This window comes from Marmota monax, unplaced genomic scaffold, assembly GCF_021218885.2.
Source record: "Marmota monax isolate L192 unplaced genomic scaffold, Marmota_monax_Labrador192_F-V1.1 WCK01_AAM20220418_F8-fsc00012, whole genome shotgun sequence".
NCBI lineage: Eukaryota > Metazoa > Chordata > Mammalia > Rodentia > Sciuridae > Marmota > Marmota monax.
This window is the reverse complement of record NW_026695227.1, coordinates 13,356,507-13,382,726: the sequence shown is the minus strand read 5'-3', so window position 1 is coordinate 13,382,726 and position 26,220 is coordinate 13,356,507. Positions and strand designations below refer to the sequence as shown.

At 36.1% G+C, this 26,220-nt stretch overlaps 1 protein-coding gene across 2 annotated transcripts in view; it reads right to left on the bottom strand.

The window, feature by feature from the left end:
* Positions 1–698: 698 nt before the first annotated feature.
* Rassf8 (Ras association domain family member 8) overlaps positions 699–26,220 on the bottom strand; it is a 143,312-nt gene continuing 117,790 nt past the window's right edge. For both annotated transcript variants that reach the window (XM_046435450.2, XM_058576439.1), the window contains exons 4-6: positions 16,637–17,526; positions 14,273–14,417; positions 699–4,822 (exon numbers count right to left, since the gene is read on the bottom strand). In XM_046435450.2, the coding sequence (XP_046291406.1) occupies positions 4,701–4,822; positions 14,273–14,417; positions 16,637–17,526 (1,157 nt within the window). In that variant the 3' untranslated portion in view covers positions 699–4,700. The remainder of the gene's footprint in view (positions 4,823–14,272; positions 14,418–16,636; positions 17,527–26,220) is intronic.

Sequence of the window (26,220 nt, the reverse complement as noted above, 5' to 3'; positions counted from 1 at the left end):
AACTTCTACTTATAAAAATATTCCTATAAAATTTATACGTTTTCACTGTAGGGTGGTTAAAATGCAGACACTGGCATTGTAGAGCTTATGCAGCTTTACCATGGGATGCAGGGAGGTACTCTGGGTCTGAAAGTTCTAAATTCAAGTGCTGTGTCAGCCACTTACTGGATTGCAATTTGGGAGAAGTTCCCCAGATGGCTGTGAGTGTTCACGTGTGACGAGTGCCTCATGTTGCCCTGGCACCATGGGCACTGAGGCGTTAGCTCCCTTCCTCTCACTTGGGCTTTCAGAAGATCTGGGGAGTACAGAGATTAAGAAATAACTTTTCCTTTCACTCTAGAAATAAAAGGGAGGCATGGTAGTTTCTTAATTAAGCTTTACTTGATGAAGCAGCTACCTTTTTTTAAAAAAATGTTTTTCATTGTAGATGGACAGTTTTTTTTTTTGTATTTATTTTTATGTGGTGCTGAGGATCGAACCCAGGGCCTGACACGTGCTAGGCAAGTGCTCTACCACTGAGCCCCAGCCCCAGCCCAGCAGCTACCTTTTGAGCAACAGGATTCTTCAGTTATAACAACATCATATGTGGAAAAACATAACTGGTGTCATTGATGTGGACAGAACAATTCTGCCATCATTTAAAGGAAATAAAATTACATTTAAAAATGTTAAACACATAAGAAACAAACCAACAATAGTTCTGCCCCAATGAATCCTGAAAATTTATTATTTGGGGGAATATCACTTATTGATCCTTTGCTTTACAGCTCATGATAATAATCAGAAAATATACATTTTGAAATGAGGTCAAAAGAAAATAGTTACATATAATACATATTATAGACTTTTTATTTGAACATAAGCAAAGCATTACTAAAAGCATATTTATAGTCCACAACTAGTGAACGTGGTAATTTTCTGTTTAAAGCTGCAGCAACTCAAATCCTTCTAGGGTCAGTGAAGAAAGACATTGAGAAATACATTTAGGGCCATCACCGTGTCTGGTTGTGAACCCATATTTTTAATCTTTCCCCTCCCCCCATATATAAGTATATATTTTATTGCCTTTATATTCTGCTGGTTTAATATAATTAGTATACTAAATAGTTATCTGCATTTATTTGATTTCTAAAAATATATAAAATGCATTGGAAAGAGCTCCTGCAGCTTTCTAGCAGTCACTGTCCAGGCATCGAAAGCTTGGTTGGCAAACATAAAGCAGCAATACTGAATAAATAGTGATTGTTGTGTTGTTTGATACAGCTGGTGGCCTTCACCCAAACTTAAAAATACTGTAGCAAACAGTAGAAACATGCAACTTAAAAAACTGACATAATACAAAAGTAATACTAATGAGCTAAATTTTAATACAATACAGACTATAAAGACAACTTGATGTAGAAGAGAGATTCAAACACAGTGCAATTATATACATATAAATTAAGGCCCAATTTTTCAAAGGCAATGTACAACTGCCCAACTGCTCACAGCCTTTGCATGCCTAAAATCGAGTTTTTGCTTTTTCCACATTATTTCTTCAATCCAATACAGTTCCAACTTGGAAAAGTGTTCACATAAGTGTCTTTCAATGAAGAATTCTTTTTCTCGAAAGGCTGTTTTGTTCTTATTCACAAAGAAAGCTGTCTTTTAGTACAGGGATACATTTTATTTTTACTGTGGAAGCAAGTGCTTATCTGTTCTTATACATGGCCATACTTCACATTTCACACCACATATTCTATTTTTTTATTGTATTATTCAGTTTTATCTTAACTTGATCAGTCTAGTTTTCTACTAATTGCAAATATAGGAACTGACAATTTACTCATTGGTGACTGGGAATTAAGTGGGCAATTTCTACTAAAACCAATTGAAGTCTCATAAAAAATTCCCTGTGCATTAAGACAAAAACCAAATATAAACAAATCAAATTATAAAGAAAATGAAAAAAACTGAGGTGACCCACTATGTACCATTCTCTGAGAATAATGATATTCTAAAGGTCAAATAGACTAATGCTATTTCAAATGATTTCTTGGTAAGAAAAAAACCATTTTAATATCTTTAATAGTTGTAGAAAATCACAATAAAACACTTTACAGTATGATTCAAAAAACACATAAATTTGTATTCTAATTTATTATTTAGAACCTAAATTATCCCTTAGATGCAAAATTTTATGTTTGGTATTTCTTTATACCATTAACTTCTCCCCCCTCCAAAAGTATCCAAAGATGTGGCACTTAATCTAATTCATTTGTATTCACAATAGGTAAAAATGATCACAAATAGACTAAAATATTTAAAGATGTTTCTACAGAAATGAGTTTTCCTCTGTTTTAAAAAAAAGATTTAAAAATATTCTTCAGTTATGTGCTTCCAGTAGTATGACTGATTAAAAAGTACTGCTGCTCAAATGTGTTCATTAATTCAAATTTACATACTCTTCCCATCTAGGAAACAGTATTTTCATGTGTAACTAGGTCCATTATTTGGCAGCTTGAAAATCCTGAAGAAGTCAGAGGTTAACTGGGGATACTATGCTGGAGAACCCAGGACTACTACAAGTTGGTTGGAGGCTATCTATCTTTCTTTAAAGTTATTAGGCAATTCTGTTAATAATTTACAATTACTAAATTAGATACCGACTTTGTATTCTTTGTGGTATACCAAGGCATCTTTGTAATTTCTAATTGCAAAGTGTAATCCACCTACAGTTTAACATTTTGATTTAAATAGAATACAATTTATAAAATGTTTTTCTTTGTGAATAAGGTCTCAATTTCTCTGAACAACAAAATGACTCAGTAGAGGATAGGAATCTTTAAAAGTAAGGCATATATTGGGCATACCTAAATCATTATTGTCAAAAAAGCTACAAATTATTTAGACATTTAATTCTGATTTTTAAATATATGTAGATATGAAATATATATTATAAACTGAGAGCAAATGTGTACAGGTTATGGTTACTTAGTTAAGAATCATTTTTCCTTAAGTTATTTGCAAAACAGTATAATGGCAAGACCAATTTGATAACTCCAAGAACCCAAAGAATAATATGTTCAGTTGAGGTCTACTACTTAGCTGGACTAGAAAAGGCAACATTATGTTACTTTCAGTTCTCTAGAAGCGTCTATATATATTTTCATAGTCATTCTTAAAATTTTTCATAGGAAACCTAAATAAAGCAGCATTCTCAGCATTCATTAAACCAAAATAAGTCTAATGTGTTGAAACATCCAAAGTTGCCTTCATGCATAAGATATCTCTCTTTATTGTTACCATGGCAATACTATATTAATCCACTTTTATTTTGTTGCATGTAAGTAATACAGAGAATATACTTCCTTCAGAACTAAAAACTACTTTAAATTTCAGATTAAAATATTAATTATATTGTACCAAATTTGATCAGAGGTTAAGTAAAAGTGGCTAAGAAGTGTCTGACAGCATCTGTCTAAATATTACTTGATAATCTCAGTTAAGCCACTACTCATGGTGGAGTTGTGGACTCATTTTTGGCTTTATAAATAAAACAATATACATACAAATGGAGATTTTATATCCTATAAAAGTCAAACTTAAAAATGAAAAATATACTCTAAATTTAACTTTATTTCCTTGGTAAAAAGGAGCTAACTCCAATCTACTCTCTCCCTAAGTGACTGAAGAAAAAGCACAGTTGTTCATAATATACAGAGTAAATTATGTGGAAGCAATAACTCACCAGTAGGCGTGTATACCAACAGACCATACATGAGAAATGGGTTATTTTAAAATATATAATTTGAAGCAAAATTCACAAAGTATACTAACCCGATCCTCAGGCATCTATAACATATATTATATTAATTCTGAGGATCCTTGAGAGTAAATGATAAGGCAGGGCAGAAACAAATCACATAATGTATCAGGAACCCCCATGCCTGTGTGAATAGATATACAACAATTAGGTTTTTGCTCAATATGATATGAAAGACTGCAAACTTTAACATGTATAATTTACCTCATGAAAAACATTTCTGTTATGTGGTCACTTATATATTTGGAAATACTGTGAAGGAAAGATTAAATTCCATATTAAAAAGAAATCTCAATTACTTCACCTAATTAAGCAATGGCTAAAACAGGCTCATGAAATTAATGCAAGTGGGTTCTTCTGGAGTTAGTCTGGATGGTGGAGCACCCCATGACACGTGTGTAGTTATAAATCCGTAATGCATGGATGGAGTCTGACAACATGCACACAGTCATAATCACACAATATGTAACATAATTAAATCACAGGATAAGTATTAATAAAAATATTAAAACATTAACATTCACACATTAATCAATTACAAGGAATAAATTAATCTAAACCAGTCACATATTTCTCTTTACTCTTAATTCACGGTTTATTTATGTATACACATAGTATAATACTTTACCAATGCTCTCAAATGCTACAAATAAAAATGAAGGCTTTGTATTACAGCTGCTGGACAAAAATGTCAATACTGTTGATGTGTGAAAACAGTTTCTTTGTTCTTTAGCATCAGTGCACAGGGTATGGCTCCAAGGGGTATGCAATTTAGGAGAGAAAAAAATACGGTGATTTGTGAAACATGTCCTCTGTTCATCATTGGCACAAATCAAAGTAGAAATTTGACTGTCCTTGGTACTTTTATTGATTTCTCCCCTAAAGACAGATAATGTTATACATATATGCCTTCAGGATTAAAACCAGACGAGATAGGATTCTGTAGAATACGAAGATTACTGGGAAGCTGCCGAGATGAACCAGGTCGCTTCAGGGACCCAGACTGGAATGGTGCCTCTAAATGAGAAATAAAGAAAGTCACTTGATGTACTCATTACTTAGCAGCACTTAGCAACGTGATAAATTAGAATATTTCCTGCCCTAAAAAAACCTGAGAAGAGAGAACTGCATATAGCAACCACTGCAAACCCTTGTGGACTATGAGGTGGGAGAAAAGTAAGACTATCTCACATGGGACTCTAGCTGACAGGCCAGGTTTGCAGGGTAGGAAGAGTGAATTTTTTTTTTTTTTTTTTTTTTAAGGTAAGCATTCTTCTCACCTTTTGGTTGTTCAGATTATATGTGCATAGATTGGAATGGTCTTTTAAATATCAGCACATGTTAGTAATACAGACTTTCAGAAAGAGAGAAAGGGAAGAAGGGACATTAGGGAAACTGAGAGATGCTGAAATTCAAATTAATACACTATGGCTCATATATACTCAGGTAAAAGTTTCATAAAGAAGCAGTTAAATTTTTAAAACTAAGTGATAGGAGATTTGGTAATTACATGATTACCTAAGTAAACAAAACCAAATTATTGTTTTTCTCTATAAAAATGGGAAGCATGTTAATATTTTTGTCGAATGCTTTTTCTGCGTCTATTGAGATGATCATATGGTTCTTATTTTTAAGTCTATTGATGTGGTGAATAACATTTATTGATTTCCGTATATTGAACCATCCTTGCATCCCAGGGATGAATCCTACTTGATCATGGTGCACAATTTTTTTGATGTGCCTTTGTATCCGATTCGCCAGAATTTTATTGAGGATTTTTGCATCTAGGTTCATCAGAGATATTGGTCTGTAGTTTTCTTTCTTTGAGGTGTCTTTGTCTGGTTTCGGAATCAGGGTGATGTTGGCCTCATAGAATGAATTTGGCAGAGCTCCTTCTTTTTCTATTTCCTGAAATAACTTGAAAAGTATTGGTATTAATTCTTCCTTAAAGGTTTTGTAAAACTCCGCTGTATACCCATCCGGTCCTGGGCTTTTCTTGGTTGGAAGTCTTTTGATTGCTTCTTCTATTTCATCTATTGTTATTGGTCTGTTTAAGTTGTGAGTATCCTCCTGACTCAGTCTGGGCAAATCATATGACTTAAGGAATTTATCGATGTCTTCACTATCTTCTATTTTATTGGAATATAGGTTTTCAAAATAATTTCTAATTGTCTTCTGTATTTCTGTAGTGTCTGTTGTGATATTGCCTTTTTCATCCCGTATGTTAGTGATTTGAGTTCTCTCTCTTCTTCTCTTCGTTAGCATGGCTAAGGGTCTGTCGATCTTATTTATTTTTTCAAAGAACCAACTTTTAGTTTTGTTAATTTTTTCAATGGTTTCTTTTGTTTCAATTTCGTTGATTTCCGCTCTGATTTTAATTATTTCTTGCCTTCTGCTACATTTGCTGTTGTTTTGCTCGTCCTTTTCTAGGGCTTTGAGATGAAGTGTGAGCTCATTTATTTGTTGGTTTTTCCTTTTTTTGAGGAATGACCTCCAAGCGATGAATTTCCCTCTTAAAACTGCTTTCATTGTGTCCCATAGATTCTGATATGTTGTGTCTGTATTTTCATTTATCTCTAAGAATTTTTTGATTTCTTCCTTTATGTCTTCTGTAACCCATTGATCATTCAGTAACATATTGTTCATTTTCCATGTGATGTAGGATTTTTCCTTCAGTCTTTTATCATTGATTTCCAGTTTCATTCCATTATGATCAGATAAAATGCATGGTATTATCTCCACCCCTGCATATTTACTGAGGGTTGCCCTATGGCATAATATATGGTCTATTTTTGAGGAGGATCCATGTGCTGCTGAGAAAAAAGTATATCCACTTGATGATGGTTGATATATTCTATATATGTCAGTTAAGTCTAGGTTGTTGATTGTGATATTGAGTTCTATAGTTTCTTTATTCAGCTTTTGTTTGGAGGATCTGTCCAATTGTGAGAGAGGTGTGTTGAAGTCACCCATAATTATTGTGCTGTGGTCTATTTGATTCTTGAACTTGAGGAGAATTTGTTTTATGAACGTCGCAGCACCATTATTTGGTGCATAAATATTGATAATTGTTATGTCTTGTTGGTGAATGGTTCCTTTTAACAGTATATAATGTCCTTCCTTATCCCTTTTGATTAATTTAGTCTTGAAGTCAATTTTATTCGATATGAGGATGGCCACCCCTGCTTGCTTATGAGGACCGTGTGCATGGTATATTTTTTCCCAACCTTTCACCTTCAGCCTGTGTATGTCTTTTCCAATCAGATGTGTCTCCTGGAGGCAGCATATTGTTGGATTTGTTTTTTTAATCCATGTTACCAGCCTATGTCGCTTTATTGGAGAGTTTAAGCCATTAATGTTTAGAGTTACTATTGATATATGGTTTGTACTTCCAGCCATGTTTGATTATTTATCTTCTTTTTTTTTTTTTTAATTTAGTTTGTTTCTCCATGGTTAGCTTTCCCCCCGCCCTCTGTCTTTATAGAGGCACTTCCCACTGATGGTTTTGGTTATTGTTTTTCATTTCGTCCTCGTGTAGTGTTTTGCTCAAGATGCTTTGCAATGCTGGTTTTCTGGCTGCAAATTCTTTTAGCTTTTGTTTATCATGAAAGATTTTTATTTCGTTATCGTACCTGAAGCTTAATTTTGCTGGATACAGAATTCTTGGTTGGCATCCATTGTCTTTCAGTGTTTGAAATACGTTGTTCCAGGATCTTCTCGCTTTCAGCGTCTGTGATGAAAAATCCGTTGTTAACCTTATTGGTTTACCCCTGAATGTAATCTGCCTCCTTTCTCTTGTAGCTTTTAGTATTTTCTCTTTGTTCTGTATATTGGATATCTTCATAACAATGTGTCTTGGCGTTGGTCTACTGTGATTTTGTGTGCTCGGTGTCCTGTATGCATCTACAATTTGTATATCCGTTTCCTTTTTTATTTCTGGAAAGTTTTCTGTAATTATTTCTTTCAGCAGGTTACTCATTCCCTTGGTTTGAATCTCTGTACCTTCTTCTATCCCGATGACTCGTAGGTTTGCTTTCTTTATGTTATCCCATATCTCTTGGATGTTTTTCTCGTGGTTTTTAACCAGCCTTTCTGAGTTGGCTAGGCTCTTTTCAAGATGATATATTTTGTCTTCATTATCTGATGTTCTGGCTTCTACTTGCTCCACTCTGTTAGTGATACTCTCAATTGAGTTTTTAATTTGGTTTATCGTTTCCTTCATTTCTAGAATTATTGTTTGGTTTTTTTTTTATAATCTCAATCTCCTGATAAAGATGCTTAACTTCTTCTTTTATCTGTCTATGTAATTCATTTTCAAAGTGTTCTTTCACTGTTTGGATTTGCTGTCTCGTATCTTCTTTAAGGTTCCATTCCATCTGTCTAAGGTATTCCTTGAGTTCTTTATATGACCATTTTTCTGCTGATTCTAGGTCCTCCTGAATATTTAGGCTGTCCTTCATTGATTGTACTCCTTTTCTTCCTTGATTTTTTATGCTGCTCATGTTACTTCTTGTTCTGTTTGACTGCTGAGTTACTGTTTACTCTTATAGATTTATTTGATGCTTGAGAGGAAAGATATTAGAAGGGAAGGGAAGAAGTCACTAAAGAGAATGAGAGTAGGCAGGTAGAATTCAAGGAAGGGGGAATAAGAAAATTGAAAAGAAATGAAAAGACAAAAGAAACAAGAATAACAAAGATTAGATAATAAAGAAAGAAAGAAAAGACGAAAAAAAAATTTTTAACAAAAATAATAGTGATAATAAAAAATGAAAATTAAAATTAAAAAAAAATAATAATAAAATAAAAAAAATTAAAAAAAATAGAAACATTGAAAAAAAATTAAAGAACAACAACAAATAAAAATTGAAAATGAAAGAAAAAGAAGAAAAAAAAGAAAAAAAAAAGAAAAAGAAAAGAAAAAAAAATGATAATAATAATAATAATAAATGCAGTCCTAGAGTTCTATTAACTTCTCTTCCAGTAGGTGGAGCTGTGGCCACTGGGCCAAGCTTCTCCTCTCAATAGGTGGGAACCATTCACTGTGTAGCAGCTCTTTCTCCTAGACTGGGCGGGTCTCCAATCCTGAGTGTCTAGGGCCTTGTCTTGTGTTTCCTCAAACCAGGCCATGCTCACCTGTGGCGCTCACCACAATACTGGCTACACGCCAGGTCTGCTGCTCCTGGGAGCCTTGTTTTCATGAACACCTGGGCTCACTCTCCCTGTTTGCCTCCCTCAGACCCTAAGTTTATAGAGCTTGGGGCTGAGGTCCCCCAGCGAATTTGCTTGCCCTCCTGTAGCCACGCCCCTGGTAGCTGGTGCAAGAGACCTCAGTTGTCAGCACTGGTGGGAGCGGTAGCCGGGAGTTCCGCGCCGCGAGTCCCGCGCCACTCCTGATTCCCTCGGTCTGGTTATTGCGTTCACAGGAGAGCTGGGAGTGGCCCTTAAGTTTTCCCTGCTGTGTGGAGAGAGATGACTAGGGGATTACACACCTGTTGCGCTGGTTTCAATGCAGTTATCTCCTCTGCCCGTGACGCCATTTCTCTGCCATGGTGATATCCCATGCAAATGGTGACCGTTTGTTCCCTTTGCCGGGTGACCAATGCAACGGGTGGGTCCTGACTGTCTCTCCCAATCCCCGTTTCAGTCCTGTGGCCACTGCCTATGAAGGCTCGGTTGGCTTTACCTCTGTAAGTTCCTAAGGGCCGGCCAATTATTTCAGCGGGATCGTTAGTGCTGAGTCACATGAAGCAGGCAAACCGGAGCTTAATTGCCTCCGATTCGGGCTCTGTGTGTGTGTTCTGAGGGGCCCAGCCTGTACACCCCAGATCCACGTCAGCTCAGCATTGCCTAGTGATCCTGAGCAAACAGCATTTAGACAGTTTACGGCTCCCTATGCCCGCGCAGTTGAAGATGTCAGAGACTTGATCTCTCTGCGCCTGCCACCATGTTACATCTCATCAATGATATTCATGTTGCCCTTACAGCTTCCTGGTATAAGCAAGTTCTTGGGATTATACAAACTGCTGCTTCTGTTTCCAGTCCAGATTTCTAGAAATGAAACCCTGCCGCCGTCGCCTCCGTCTCTGGGCCGCGCTGATGAGCGCCGCGCTTGTCTGCGACCGTAGCAGAGCCGCCCTGGCCTCCGCAGCTCTTCAGCCTGGTGCCCGGCCCCAGGGGCCCAAGCGGCTGCCGCCGCGGCTCTCCATCCCCCTCCTCCGGAGCACGGGTCCCCTGGCAGGGGGGTGCAGAACGACCCCAGAGCAGGCTCTGCCTGAAGGTGCAGCGGCGAACAGGCCACCGAGACGCTCGAGGCTGCAGTCCAGCCTTCGGAGGACAGGGCTCGGCACGCAGCCCAGCTCCAACCTCTAGGTGCAGCTGCCGGACAGTGTATACAGAGCCATCAAGACAGCAAGCAGAAAGCAAATGGCGGCTCCCGCGGAGTGGATTTTTGGCACAGAAACCACAGCCCCGCCAACAATCCCAATCCACAAACTCTCCCTGTATAAAAAATATTCAAAAAAAAAGAAAAAAAGAAAAAGAAAAAAAAAGGCGGGGCGCACTGAGCTTTCTTTGCCTCGGGTACTTACAATCCACTGCTGATTACACATTCAGCTTCTCCGCCCGGAGCGAAGCGAAAGAGGAAGCAGATGGGAGCAAAGCGCCTGCGGCTCTGAGCAGCCAAGCGTCTCTTTTTCGATTTCTTTGTTCTTCCTGCTCCTTGGCAAAGTGGTCCACTACAGATTAACGGTGAAAGGAGCTCTAACAGACTGTGCGAAATCTCTATTAAAGCCGCTGCTTTGAGCACCACGCTCAGCACTTCAGCAACCCCCGTACGCAGCGGCCATCTTCTTCGCATGTTAATATTTTTGAAAAACTGACCCACTTAAAAATTAGCTATGAATGGTAGGCTGACACTTTAACTAACTGCAAACAGTTTATTCAAAGATAACCAGTGAGAAATCAAAAAATTCTTAGAGATAAATGAAAATACAGACACAACATATCGGAATCTATGGGACAAAATGAAAGCAGTTTTAAGAGGGAAATTCATCGCTTGGGGGTCATTCCTCAAAAAAAAGGAAAAACCAACAAATAAATGAGCTCACACTTCATCTCAAAGCCCTAGAAAAGGACGAGCAAAACAACAGCAAATGTAGCAGAAGGCAAGAAATAATTAAAATCAGAGCGGAAATCAACGAAATTGAAACAAAAGAAACCACTGAAAAAATTAACAAAACTAAAAGTTGGTTCTTTGAAAAAATAAATAAGATCGACAGACCCTTAGCCATGCTAACGAAGAGAAGAAGAGAGAGAACTCAAATTACTAACATACGGGATGAAAAAGGCAATATCACAACAGACACTACAGAAATACAGAAGACAATTAGAAATTATTTTGAAAACCTATATTCCAATAAAATAGAAGATAGTGAAGACATCGATAAATTCCTTAAGTCATATGATTTGCCCAGACTGAGTCAGGAGGATACTCACAACTTAAACAGACCAATAACAATAGATGAAATAGAAGAAGCAATCAAAAGACTTCCAACCAAGAAAAGCCCAGGACCGGATGGGTATACAGCGGAGTTTTACAAAACCTTTAAGGAAGAATTAATACCAATACTTTTCAAGTTATTTCAGGAAATAGAAAAAGAAGGAGCTCTGCCAAATTCATTCTATGAGGCCAACATCACTCTGATTCCGAAACCAGACAAAGACACCTCAAAGAAAGAAAACTACAGACCAATATCTCTGATGAACCTAGATGCAAAAATCCTCAATAAAATTCTGGCGAATCGGATACAAAGGCACATCAAAAAAATTGTGCACCATGATCAAGTAGGATTCATCCCTGGGATGCAAGGATGGTTCAATATACGGAAATCAATAAATGTTATTCACCACATCAATAGACTTAAAAATAAGAACCATATGATCATCTCAATAGACACAGAAAAAGCATTCGACAAAGTACAGCATCCCTTTATGTTCAAAACATTAGAAAAACTAGGGATAACAGGAACTTACCTCGACATTGTAAAAGCTATCTATGCTAAGCCTCAGGCTAGCATCATTCTCAATGGAGAAAAATTGAAGGCATTCCCCCTAAAATCTGGAACAAGACAGGGATGCCCTCTATCACCACTTCTATTCAATATAGTTCTCGAAACACTGGCCAGAGCAATTAGACAGACGAAAGAAATTAAAGGCATAAAAATAGGAAAGGAAGAACTTAAATTATCACTATTTGCAGATGACATGATTCTATACCTAGAAGACCCAAAAGGGTCTACAAAAAAACTACTAGAACTAATAAATGAATTCAGCAAAGTGGCAGGTTATAAAATCAACATGCATAAATCAAAGGCATTTCTGTATATCAGCAACAAAACTTCTGAAATCGAAATGAGGAAAAACACTCCATTCACAATATCCTCAAAAAAAATAAAATACTTGGGAATCAACCTAACAAAAGAGGTGAAAGATTTATACAATGAAAACTACAAAACCCTAAAAAGAGAAGTAGAAGAAGATCTTAGAAGATGGAAAAATATACCCTGTTCATGGATAGGCAGAACTAACATCATCAAAATGGCGATATTACCAAAAGTTCTCTATAGGTTTAATGCAATGCCAATCAAAATCCCAACAGCATTTCTTGTAGAAATGGATAAAGCAATCATGAAATTCATATGGAAAAATAAAAGACCCAGAATAGCAAAAGCAATTCTAAGCAGGAAGTGCGAATCAGGCGGTATAGCGATACCAGACTTAAAACTATATTACAGAGCAATAGTAACAAAAACAGCATGGTACTGGTACCAAAACAGGAGGGTGGACCAATGGTACAGAATAGAGGACACAGAGACTAATCCACAAAGCTACAACTATCTTATATTTGATAAAGGAGCTAAAAGCATGCAATGGAGGGAGGATAGCATCTTCAACAAATGGTGCTGGGAAAACTGGAAATCCATATGCAACAAAATGAAACTGAATCCCTTTCTCTCGCCATGCACAAAAGTTAACTCAAAGTGGATCAAGGAGCTAGATATCAAATCAGAGACTCTGCGTCTGATAGAACAAAAAGTTGGCGCCAATCTACATATTGTAGGGTCGGGCTCCAAATTCCTTAATAGGACACCCATAGCACAAAAGTTGATAACGAGAATCAACAAATGGGACTTACTTAAACTGAAAAGTTTTCTCTCAGCAAGAGAAACAATAAAAGAGGTAAATAGGGAGCCTACATCATGGGAACAAATTTTTACTCCTCACACTTCAGATAGAGCCCTAATATCCAGAGTATACAAAGAACTCAAAAAATTAAACAATAAGAAAACAAATAACCCAATCAACAAATGGGCCAAAGACCTGAACAGACACTTCACAGAGGAGGACATACAATCAATCAACAAGTACATGAAAAAATGCTCACCATCTCTAGCAGTCAGAGAAATGCAAATCAAAACCACCCTAAGATACCATCTCACTCTAGTAAGATTGGCAGCCATTATGAAGTCAAACAATAACAAGTGCTGGAGAGGATGTGGGGAAAAGGGTACTCTTGTACATTGCTGGTGGGACTGCAAACTGGTGCGGCCAATCTGGAAAGCAGTATGGAGATTCCTGGGAAAGCTGGGAATGGAACCACCATTTGACCCAGCTATTGCCCTTCTTGGACTATTCCCTGAAGACCTTAAAAGAGCGTACTACAGGGATACTGCTACATCGATGTTCACAGCAGCACAATTCACAATTGCTAGACTGTGGAACCAACCCAGATGCCCTTCAATAGATGAATGGATAAAAAAAATGTGGCATTTATACACCATGGAGTATTACGCAGCACTAAAAAATGACAAAATCATAGAATTTGCAGGGAAATGGATGGCACTAGAGCAGATTATGCTTAGTGAAGCTAGCCAATCCCTAAAAAACAAATACCAAATGTCTTCTTTGATATAATGAGAGCAACTAAGAAAAGAGCAGGGAGGAAGAGCAGGAAGAAAAGATTAACATTAAACAGATACATGAGGTGGGATGGAAAGGGAGAGAAAGGGAAATTGCATGGTAATGGAGGGAGACCCTCATTGTTATACAAAATTACATATAAGAGGTTGTGAGGGGAATGGGAAAATAAACAAGGAGAGAAATGAATTACAGTGGATGGGGTAGAGAGAGAAGATGGGAGGGGGGATAGTAGAGGATAGGAAAGGTAGCAGAATACAACAGTTACTAATATGGAATTATGTAAAAATGTGGATGTGTAACCGATGTGATTCTGCAATCTGTATTTGGGGTAAAATTGGGAGTTCATAACCAACTTGAATCTAATGTATGAAATATGATATGTCAATAGCTTTATAATGTTTTGAACAACCAATAAAAAAAATAAATTAAAAAAAAAAAACAAAGATAGCCAGTGAGAAAAAAGGAAAAAAATATTTATCAATCCCTTACCTCTTTCTATATCTGCCTGTGAGGCCTCTATTTCAATGGGCTCGGCTGGCAAAACGGTAACTTTTGTCCCCGTCTGTTGGATAAACTGCTGGAGATTGACTTGCCGAAGCTCTTTGGTCAACTGCTCCAGTTCTTGTTCTTTGTCCTAAGTGGAAATTATTATTGTTATTTCTTCATCTGAGGATTCGTTATTGGCCAGCTCAAGATGTCCAAGGACAGTCCCTCTGCTGCAGGGGCTAAGGCAGCACATTTAACAAATCTGGATTACATGGATACAAAGGTCTCTTGCATTCTGTGGCATGGGCCAAAACAAAACCAACGAAAGACAACAGCTTCTTCAGTCTGCCCTCTAAATTGAAATGCTTCCCTTTGGAACATCACTATGCATTCATACAAAATAAGGCATGTCTATGAAGTTTCATTTAAAAAATTGTTTTCTGGGCTGGGGTTGTGGCTCAGCAGCAGAGCACTAGCCTAGCATGTGCAAGGCACTGGGTTTGATCTTCAGCACCACATCAAAATAAATAAATAAATAAATAAATAAATAAATAAAAGTATTGTGTCCAACTTAAAAAAAATTTTAAAAATTGGTTTCTCTCTATCCTAGCATTATAGCAGTCTTGTCAAGCTCATCACAAATTTCCCTACTAACCATTTCATAACTGACTACAAATGATGAATAAACTGGTCCAGGTGATTTATTAGAGTTCTTGGTTTTTATAAGGTGTTTTTCATCACATCTATTATCAAGATAGCATAAGCAAAGCAAGATTTTCACAAGAGTCTCAGTCTGAGGTTCTTAAATTCCTGACAAAGACAGCCTGAGAACTACAGATCCTTAGGGAAGGAAACCTGGTTTAGATAGCTGGAAAGCTCCAAAAGTAAGGAGAGGCAACCTGTTATGTATGTTACTTTCTGTCTCTTTCTGTTCTGTCTCTACTGGACTTTCAGGAAAGGCAGCCTGGCCTTAACTGGGCTGGACATATCTGAAGGCTCTGGTAGATACTAGAAGCAAGGAATGATTTTCTCCATTTACACTGAGTGAACGATGGTATGTGGTAATGGGTTAGTAATCTGCTATCAGGTACTTTTCAATGGGTACATGGCTTACAAGTAATGATTGTCATTACTGTAATAATAGCAAAGACAACATGACTTCCTTTGTACTCTTCTTAAACTGTCAAAATAAATCCAAATAGTAAAATGCTAACAAGTGAGAAATTCCTGATTTTCAAAATTTTGGTGGTAGTATTATGTCTTACTAGTTAGTGACAGACAGAGAAAGGAAACCATCTTGGTTCTTCTGGAAATCTCAGCTTTCCCAGAAGGACTGTATGTATCAATATTAAAGCAGCTCTTCTCAAACTTTAGTGTGCTATTTGGTACTATTTGGGGCTCTCAATACATAAAAGATTCTGAATTTCTAATAAGTGTGCGCTGAACTGCCTGTCATGAACTATACTTTGAGTAGTGAGCTTCCAACTAGTTCTATCTGACAGAACTTCCTGGAAAAGTTCGGCATTTGTGCTATCTAATCAACAGCTGCATGTACTATCAAACACCTGAAATGTGACTGTGACCAAACACAGAATTTTAAAATTATTTTATATTTTAAACTAATTTACTGAATATTGATTTTAATTAATTTAAATTTAAACAGCCATCAATTGTCTTTTTCATTTCATCTGTTAGCAACTGTTTCATAAATCTTTACAACTCCTGTATAACCACTACTGTGTTTTCAAGAATGGGTATCCAAGAAATGTAAGTTGAGTGATCAGAGTTTAAGTGGTAAAATATAAACGTTCTTATATAGGTACCAGGGAGAGGGAAGTTGGAGAGTATGCCTCTCCTTTGTGCCCCTCTAATTAGGAAGGTAAAGAGGGATATGAGGGAGAGGAGAGGCGGGAAGGTGACTGGGAAAAAGGAAAAAAGCTGGGGCTTGACAATGGAGGACTGACAGACAAGCAGTCAGACACAACCCTTGGTCAATCAATCTTTGTAATCTCATCTGGCTTGGGTTTCCCTCTGAAAGGAGAAGGTCAGGTGCATTATCTCATCATTAGTATCCATTCCAGGTCTAGGGCTGACCCTTCTGGGGTTGTGTTCTTCTATATACAATCACCTAATGTCACAATTGTCACAGTGAAAAGCCTCTTCTATGGAGCACCCATTAGTGTGGTGTTATATTTGAACTTTGTCACACGTCACAAAAATTCTATGAGACTTTTAAACAAAACTAGGTTTCTAATTCTTGAAATACAGAAAAATGAAGTCCTTTAAAATCAAGGGAAACACTCAAAAAAGAGTCCAGGAATATATTCTTTAAATAGATGAAACATCCTGTAATAAAAATGTTCTTACCTGTAGTCGTTTGGTGGCCTGTCCAAGAGATCTTTCCACAGCTTTAATACCATTTTCCAACCTCAAGCTCTGCTGGCCCTGGATGTCAATCTCCCCTTTGACCTTACCAATCTGTCCTTTAACCTCTTCCTCATTGATTTGTGCCTCCTGAACTTCCCGTTGCAATTTTTCTGCTTCAAGACCACTTTCCATAGTCTGGATTTGTGCCAAATAGTCCTTTAATTTGCTTTCACACTCTGTGATTTTCTGTCTTATTTCTTGAAGTTGATCCTTTAGCTGCTTTTCATTTTCCTGTTCAATCTGTAATTCATTTTCCCAAAATTCTTCCTCCTCAATTTCTACATCATTTCTTTTGATCTTTTGCTCCAGGCGGACAATTTCCTCTTCAAGGTTAGAATTATACTTTTGCTCCCAAAATCGTATTTCTATTTCATTAGATTCTAACTGCTTCTCAATGGATTGAAGCTTCTCTGTCTGCAAACGAATCAGTTTCTTCAACTCATCTGCTGTTGTTTTGCAGTTATTCAGCACCTTTTGCTTAAATTCAGTTTCTTTACTTTTTCCAAAAATGTCCATCAATCCTTTGGCACCTCCTGTAAATGTCAATGATTTTCTTTTAGGTTCTCTTCTTTTGATTGATTTGTCAATTTGAGGCCTCAGTTTGGCTAATGGGGGGAGACTCTGCCTGTATAAAGTTCTTTCAGGAATTCGAGCCACACTATCTGAAGTGGGTCTTTCACTGAGAGATGGCCCCGTTCGACGCAGAATTAACTGTACATCACTAGCATACTGCCCCCATTTGTTTAAGGATATGATAGGATTTTCATGAGGTGCTAAATGTCTTTCAGTATCTCTCCATTTTTCTATAAGTGTGTACCTTCCAGTTCGACCTAGGCAGGAAAGATAAGAATAAATTGTGGGATATGTAATAGATAAACAATGCAACAGAGAACAGCATTTGACACTCGTGTTTTGATTAGAATCAAAATGTCAAATCTTAAGAGTCCAGTCCATGTTGCCTTTAACACCTTCAGTGGAAGATCACAAGATACCAAACCTCCCAAGATACGTAACAACACAAATGACAGAATGTGAATCACACAGTACTCTTCAGATTTGCTTAGAAATTCAACTTGACACTTTTAATCTGATTGAGTCTCATACACTTATCAAATGCCTAATTGCTTGGAACTTCTTATTTGGGACAAGACTGAACAAAGTTTATATTCTAGTCAAAGCAAAGGAGGACACCAAGGGCTAGCCCCAGAAGCTAGATAGCACTGTTAAACTTGAATAAAGTTTAGATTTGATGTGCAAGTCTCTTGCACATTGGGATCTGAAGAGGCTAGAGATGCCACCTCTCCTGATGCACAGCCGAGAGGGACTTGCTACTCAGGTCACATAGCTAGAACTTTCCCGACTCTCCTCTCCTCTCATATCGCTCTTTACTTTCCTAATTAGAGGGGCACAAATATAAATATTAACTCTTGCCAATAAACAAGTGACCTAATGAAAACAACTCTTCAAAATAACTTTAGGTAAAACAAAGCAGCCTGAAGAGGCAAAGCCTTGCTCAATTTTGACAATAATAGTTTCAAAGATTCTTAAAAATTAAATAAATTTAAATTGTTTTTTATTATAAAAACAGAGCTGGGGTTATGGCTCAGTGGTAGAATGTTTGAATAGCACGTGTGAGGCACTAGGTTTGGTCTTCACCACATAAAGATAAATAAATAAAGGTATGTGTCCATCTATAACTAAAAATATTTTTTAAAAAATTACATTTAAATTAAAAATACATGTTGAACGTATTAATTATAAAATTAGATAAAATTTTAGAAGACAGTGTAAGGATATAAGCTTGAACTAACTTCTAAGTATGTTCACTTAAAGTATTTTAATTTTCTTAAAAGTGTACATTACTATTTAATATTATTACAAGGAAAAAAACCTGATCATGCCATCCAGTAATTATATTAGCACATATAGCTAGTGACTTACTTTTCCTGACTTCTTTTTTAAATGTGATGAGCTTCTGAGCCAATAGTATTTCCTCAATTATGTGTCAGATCTCTGGATGTGTAAATAGGAACACTCATGTATGCAATTCAGAAGCAGCACATAAAGAATGATTTAGTTCTAAGCATAGGACTATATTCTTTAAGTAAACCTGAGTCCTATGTGCAGCTCCAGGGCTGTGGATGCTTTAATCCTGGGTAAAACTACTCACTGGATAAAAACTTCACTTCTAAAATATCTCACTGATTTTGAATGGCAGATGTAGAAAGAATCTACCATACTGCTTGGCCCATAGCAGACATTCAGTATATTGCAGCTGTTTGACTTTAAAAAAAATTCTTCTTAAGCAATTTTCAACTATGTGTAAAGCTGGAGGGAATAGAAAGGTCATGGCTCAGGGTTGGAAGGCTTGTGTTCAAGTCTGCCATCTGCATATGTTATCTGAACAAATTATTAAATGTCCTTTAGCTTCAGTATCCTTATCTGACATAAAGGTTGTTTTGAAAGTCAAGTGAGAATGTAAAATGTAAAAATGTGTTGTAAAACTGAAAAGTGGTATATAAATATTAGTTACTACCATCAAAGTATTCAGGCAAACTAAGATAATGGAAAAGAAAATCTTAGCACATTGGATTGACTTCCTGGAATACAGAATATTTCTAATGATTTTCAAGTTAAAAACTGCTCTAATTGGGCAGGCTGGGACTATAACTTAGTGGTAGAGTGCTTCCCTGCAAATGTGAGGCACTGGGTTTGATCCTCAGCACTACATAAAAATAAATAAATAAAGATATTGTGTTCATCTACAACTAACCAAACCAAACCAAACCAACAACAACACTGTAATTGTCTCAAGAAAAACCACTTATCAGCAGTGTTAAGACTGTTCACGAGGTCATGGCACTTTGTTTTGTTTCTGGCTCTGCTGCCTATCAACTACTTTAGGCATTTTGTAACTCAATGTACCCATCAGCAATATGAGGGGTTAGATCAGACTGGTAGAGCCCCCTCCAGTTCTATCAGGTATTGGAGTATCTTTAAAAAGAAAACTGAATCATCACATTATACAAGTTTAATTAAACTTTCTAAAGACCCTAATGTACTCACATTTACATATAAAACGGATTTCCCAATGCTTGATGGTGCTGCTTATCCTCTGAGAATGTCTTGGTAGAAAGCTATGGAAAACTGATTTGACTGCCAGTGTTACCTTTCATTGTATTATGCACATTTAGTGTCACTAGGCAAAAAGAAAAAAAGTCCATATAAAAACCTTTTTGTAATTTTTTTAGATGTAGATGGACATAATACCTTTATTTATTTATCTTTATGTGGTACTGTGGCTCAAACCCAGTGCTTCACACTTGCTGGGTGAGCACTCTACCACTGAGCTACAACCCCAGCCCCTAAAAAAGCTTCTTTTTTAAAAAAAAGATAAATGAGAAGGAGCTTCTTCTCAGAAAAGGAAACAATGTGAAGAGAGAGCAAGAATGGGAGAAAATCTTTACCACATGCACCTCAGGAGAGCATTAATATTCAGGATACATAATGAACTCAAACACCTAACACCAAAAAAACAAATAATCCAATCAATAAATGGGCTACGGAACTGAATAAACACTTCACAGAAGAAGAAATACAATTGATCAACAAATATATGAAAAAATGTTCAACTTCACTAGCAATTAGAGAAATGCAAATCAAAATTACTCTAAGATTCCATCTCACTCCAGTCAGAGTGGCAATTATCAGAATAAAGCAACAATAAACGTTGGCCAGGATGCTGGTGGGACTGCAAATTGGTTCAACCATTAAGGAAAGTAGTATGGAGATTCCTCAGAAAACTTGGAAGGGAACCACCATTTGAGCCAGCTATCCCACTCCTGGGTTTATACCCAATGGAATTAAAATCAGCATACGACAGTGATGCAGCCACATCAACGTTTATAGCAGCTCAATTCACAATAGCTAAGCTATGGAACCAACCTAGATGCCCTTCTACAGATGAATAGATAAAGAAAATGTGGTATATATACACAATGGAATATTACTCAGCCTTAAAGAAGAATGAAATTATTGCATTTGCAGGTAAATGAATGGAGCATTATTATATAACTATTTTTAAAATTGCTTTTAGAATCATAAAACAAAATCATGACGTAAAAGTCACCCCTTATTATTTTTTTTGACAAATACACATTGAACACCAAATATTTGTCAGAATTAGTGCCTGACTCTAGAGTTACAGGTTTAATTAGATTGCTAACTCTCTTTATTAGCTTTAATTTTAACTGATGTTTGATTTTGTTCTTCAGTATCAAATCCTGCCCATTCCGAAGATTAAAATACTGTACATTATTTTAAAATATAATGACAAAGAGCTGACATTAATCTTATTAGTTTAATGCTAATAATACCCTCATGATTTTGGACATATTAGAAATAATGTCAGTAACACCTGTATTGCTTTTTATCTATGGTGAATAAACTACCCTACAGCATTTTTTTAAACATTTGGAGCTATATATACTTTGATAAGAATTTTATGAAATATATTGTACTTTTTTTGTATTTTTATGCAGAATCTAGTGAATATAACTATTCCTTTCCATAATGGCTTAATTAGAGTTTTATAATGAGTGCTGATCTTTGTAACAGAACTTATGCTGTATCACCTTATGATCTGTATGTAAAATGCTTTTGATATTTTTATATAATCACCTTGATTGATTCTGTGAGTTAAGCAGTATAACTATTCTGATCCTCATCAGTGAAGATGACATGCAGGCATAACATAAATTTATCAGTGAATTAATTTCAGTTTTTATTTATATATATGTTTACTATTACTATAATTTATATAAAAATAAATTATAAGTATATATAAAAATTATAGTGAAACTATTGAGAAACTATTGAGATAACTCTTTACCACAAAGCATTTATCTTGATAGTGATTTAATAAAAGATTACATCTGAGTACACATCAGCTAGTTATGCTTTTAACCCATAGCTAAATCAGTCCCAGTATACTGAGAATATTATGTAATCAGGGAATTACTGCCTACTTAGAATGATATGATAAGCTTAGTACCATTGAAAATAATGAAGTTACTGAGTACCATTATGCTTGTTACTTTATTTAAATGATATTAACCAAAGTAACAGGAATATTTATCACCAAAACACAAGAAGATTTTGGGGATTATTTATTAATGCAGTATAAATAAAATCCTTCGTGACTGATGCATGTTATGAATTACTTGTACTCACATTTGTTAAAAATAATCTTTAATATATGTGGAAATGTAGAAAATATTTAAGATTAAGTTTGATTAGATTATTGCTATAAATATTAAAGCTGTAAATTATCACCATGGTTATAAAAAGGAAGTATATTTCACTAAGATTTTTATTTCTTCTTTTAGTATAACTCAATCAGTAACTATGTTTTCTAACAGTTGTCCATGGAGATTATAGGGAGCACAACTAATATAATAATAGTTAAGAGGAGAGGTCTTCAATCAGACCACTGGCTACAAAAGAATAGTAATTAATATCTTGGTGCCTTGGTTTGACCATTTGTAAAATACAGACAATTATAGTGCCTTCCTCATCAGACTGTTATGGGGGGTGAGGATCAAATGACATGGAAGATTAATTCATGATACAAAAGGTGAAAAGTGAGATTTTAAAACCTAGAAAAGTATAATCTTTTTTATTAAGGCTCATCTACAGAGACATTAAAAACACTGCTTTTAGTTTTGTTAAATAAAATTTATAGGAGGTCATTGGTTTAGACTGAGCTCTTGGCACAAGGTACAACAGACCAAACCAAAATGGGGTAACATATGCTAAAGTTCCATGTCACCAACCAAAAACTAAGTTGTTTCTCTGACCTTGTGAAACAATAGGAGAATGATAGATAACAGCCAACCCACCAAATAAGCTGGTTTGAGCCAGCTTGATGAGAAAGTCCCCTCTGTGTTGACTCTCACCAGGAGAGTAATTCTGGAGTGAACTATCTGTTTTTTGTACTTTGTTTCAGCTTTCTTTGGCTCCTCTCTGTCTATAAAACCAATGTTCTCTGCTGGGCTTATCAGAACACTAATTCTACTTTATAGAATGAAGTGTTGTCAAATTCTAGAACTGTAAATAAAATAAAATAAAAATTAAAATTGTTAAAATACTAATTAAAATTCTTTAAGTACGCTGTATTTTTGCCATTGATGGTGGTTAATTTTTGGAGACAGAATCATGAGTGATTCTTTTGCCTTCTTTGTATTTTTCTAAATTTCAAAATATTCTACAGGGACTAATATTACTTCATAAATAGATACAATGTAGATCAGTTTAAAATTTCTAATTTTGATAACTTTCATATGAAGTTAGGAGTTAAATATGACAATGCAACATGTATTCCTTCTCTTATATTCTAAAGGAATTAATCTTAGAGATGGAAGAGTCACTGACATTAGATGGTCATCTTGTTCAGTCTAGGATTTACACAAAAAAATAAACAGAAAAAAAATTAAAAACTCATTTACCCATTCAGAAATATATACTGTGTATTGTGATACATAATAAGAGATATATTTCGTTTTTGTCCCCACTTTCTGACAAAGAGCTTTGAAAACCCCTCGGAATGTCCTGAATAACATGAGTTATGAGAGCACTTTTTCTGTATCCATAATAAATCCTTGTGCCAGTTGGCTCAGAGGAGAGATCTTGGAGACCAAGTTAATCACCAATGGCCAATGATTTACTCAATGATGATTCTGTAATGGAGCCTCCATTAAAACCCTCTCAGCAATGGAGTTCAGACAGCTCTGGGTCAGTGAACACACTGAGGTGCTGGGAGATGGGAGAGGGTCGAGAAGCTTCGTACCCTCCTCTTGGTCCCCTCCTACACCATTCCTTGCCCTATGCAACTCTTTCATTTGATTATTCCTGAGTTGAATTCTTTACTATTACTGATTTTAATAACAGACTGACAATAAGTTAAGTCCTTTCCTGAGTTTTGTTTTGTGTTTATTTTTGGGTACCAACACTCAGCCACTGAGCCACATCCCCATCCCCATCCCTAATATTTTGTATTTTATTTAGAGACAGGGACTCACTAAGTTGCTTAGTGCCTTGCTGTTGCTGAGGCTGGCTTTGAACTTGTGATCCTCCAGCCTCAGCCTCTAGAGCTGCTGGGAGTACAGGCATGCACCACTGTGCCCAGCCCTTTCCTGAGCCTTTTGAGTCATTCTATCACATTACTGAACCTAAAGAAGCAGCTGTGGAAACCTCCAATTTATAGCTAACCAGTCAGAAGTATATAGGTGGTTTGCAACTGGTGCATAAAGTGGAGAACAGTCTTGTAAAATTGAACCCTTTAACTCACCTGATGCTAACTCCAGGAGGATAGTTTCAGAATTATATTGAACTAGTCACCTTACTGATCGTTTCTTTTGCTGAGAAGATGCTTTTTAGTTTACATCTATCCCATTTATTAATTCCTCATTTTAATTCTTGTGCTATAGAAGTCTTATTAAGGAAGTAGGGGCCTAATCCCACATATTGGAGATTTGGATCTACTTTTTATTCTAAAAGATGAAGTGTCTCTGGTTTAATTCTTAGTTCCTTGGTCCACTTTGAGTTGAGTGTTGTGCATGGTGAGAGACAGGGGTTTAATTTCATTTTGTTGTATATGGATTTCCAGTTTTCCCAGCCCCATTTGTTGACGAGGCTATCTTTTCTCCAATGTATGTTTTTGGAGCTTTTGTCTAATAGAAGATAACTGTAATTATGTGGGCTTGTCTCTGTGTCTTCTATTCTGTAACATTGGTCTACATGTCTATTTTGGTGCCAATACCATGCTGTTTGAGAGCAAATATAAAGAACTCAAAAAGCTTAACACCAAAACAAAACAACACAATAACAACAACATCAAAATCCCATAAAGAACCAAAAACCAAATAACTCAATCAATAAATGGGCCAAGGAACTGAACAGACACTTCTCAGAAGATGATATAAAATCAATCAACAAATATATGAAAAAATGTTCAACACCTCTAGCAATTAGAGAAATGCAAATCAAAAATACTCTAAGATTTCATCTCACTACAATCAGAATGGCAGCTATTAAGAATACAAATAACAATAAGTGCTGGCAAGGATGTGTGTGTGTGGGGGGAAACACACTTATACATTGCTGGTGAGACTGCAAATTGGAAAGCAGTATGGAGATTCCTTGGAAAACTGGGAATGGAACCACTATTTTACCCAACTATCCTATTCCTTGTCTATATCCAAAGGACTTAAAAAACAGCATAGTACAGGGACACAGCCACATTGATGTTTATTGCAGCACAATTCACAATAGCTAAACCTAAATGCCCTTCAATAGATGAATGGATAAAGAAACTGTGGTATGTATACATAATGGAATATTACTCAGCATTAAGAGAATAAAATCATGGCATTTGCAGGCAAATGGATGGAACTGGAGAATATAAGGCTAAGTGAAGGAAGCCAATCTCCAAAAAACAAATTCCAAGTGTTTTCTCTGATATAAGGATGCTGATTCATAGTAGAAATGGGGGCGGGGTACACATGGAGGAATAAAAACACTCTAGATAGGGCAAAGGGGAGGGAGGGCAAGAGAGGGGTCATGGGGATAGGAAAGACAGTGGAATGAGATGGACATTGTATGAAGTACAATGTATGCTGTACACATGAAGACACGAATGGTGTGCCTCTACATTGTGTACAACCAGAGATATAAAAAATTGTGCTTTATATATAAGTGTAATATGAATTGAAATGCATTCTGCTGTCATATATAACAAATTAAAGTAAATAAAAAAAGAACTGTACTCAACAGTTGGTGTCAGGCATGTTGTGAATAAAAACAGCTCAAGTGCTTACTACATTAAAGATATGGCTTTAAGCTATGGGAATAAACAATAAGAAAACAGTGGTAGGTGTTAGACAATCCCAAGTAAATGTAGATTTACTTTCTGTTATCTAACAGGTTTGAAGTCATATGTAATGAAAATCCAGAATTTTTTAGGTTTTAGAAAGATGGCATGAAGCCATCCTGCAATCATGATTCTGTATTTGAAATAAAACCTTTCAACCTAACCCAAGCTTATGATAGTTCTAAAGTAAAATGTACCAACATTTATATCAAATGGGATAGATGAACTAAAACCAGCCTCACATCAAGCCATTTTTTTTTAAACCACTACGGAAGCAATGCCAGGTATTGGGCTAACAAAAGAAGTATGATAAACTTGAGGATTTCAGAATTTTTTAGATCTCATAATGTGGATAAGGGATGTTGGTGGATAAGTAACATGTCAGGAGGTGAATGCTACAGAGAAATAGTAGTTAGGACAAGGAATATATGAATGTGCACATGTGCAGGACACATAGTGGTCAGAGAGAGTTTTTGTTATAAGATTATGTTTGAGCAGAGATCTAAGGGAATGAACACAAAGTAACTAATTATAGAGTATTCTTAATAAAGAAAAACTAATGCAAAGATTGAGGTAGGAATGTGGTTGGCATGTT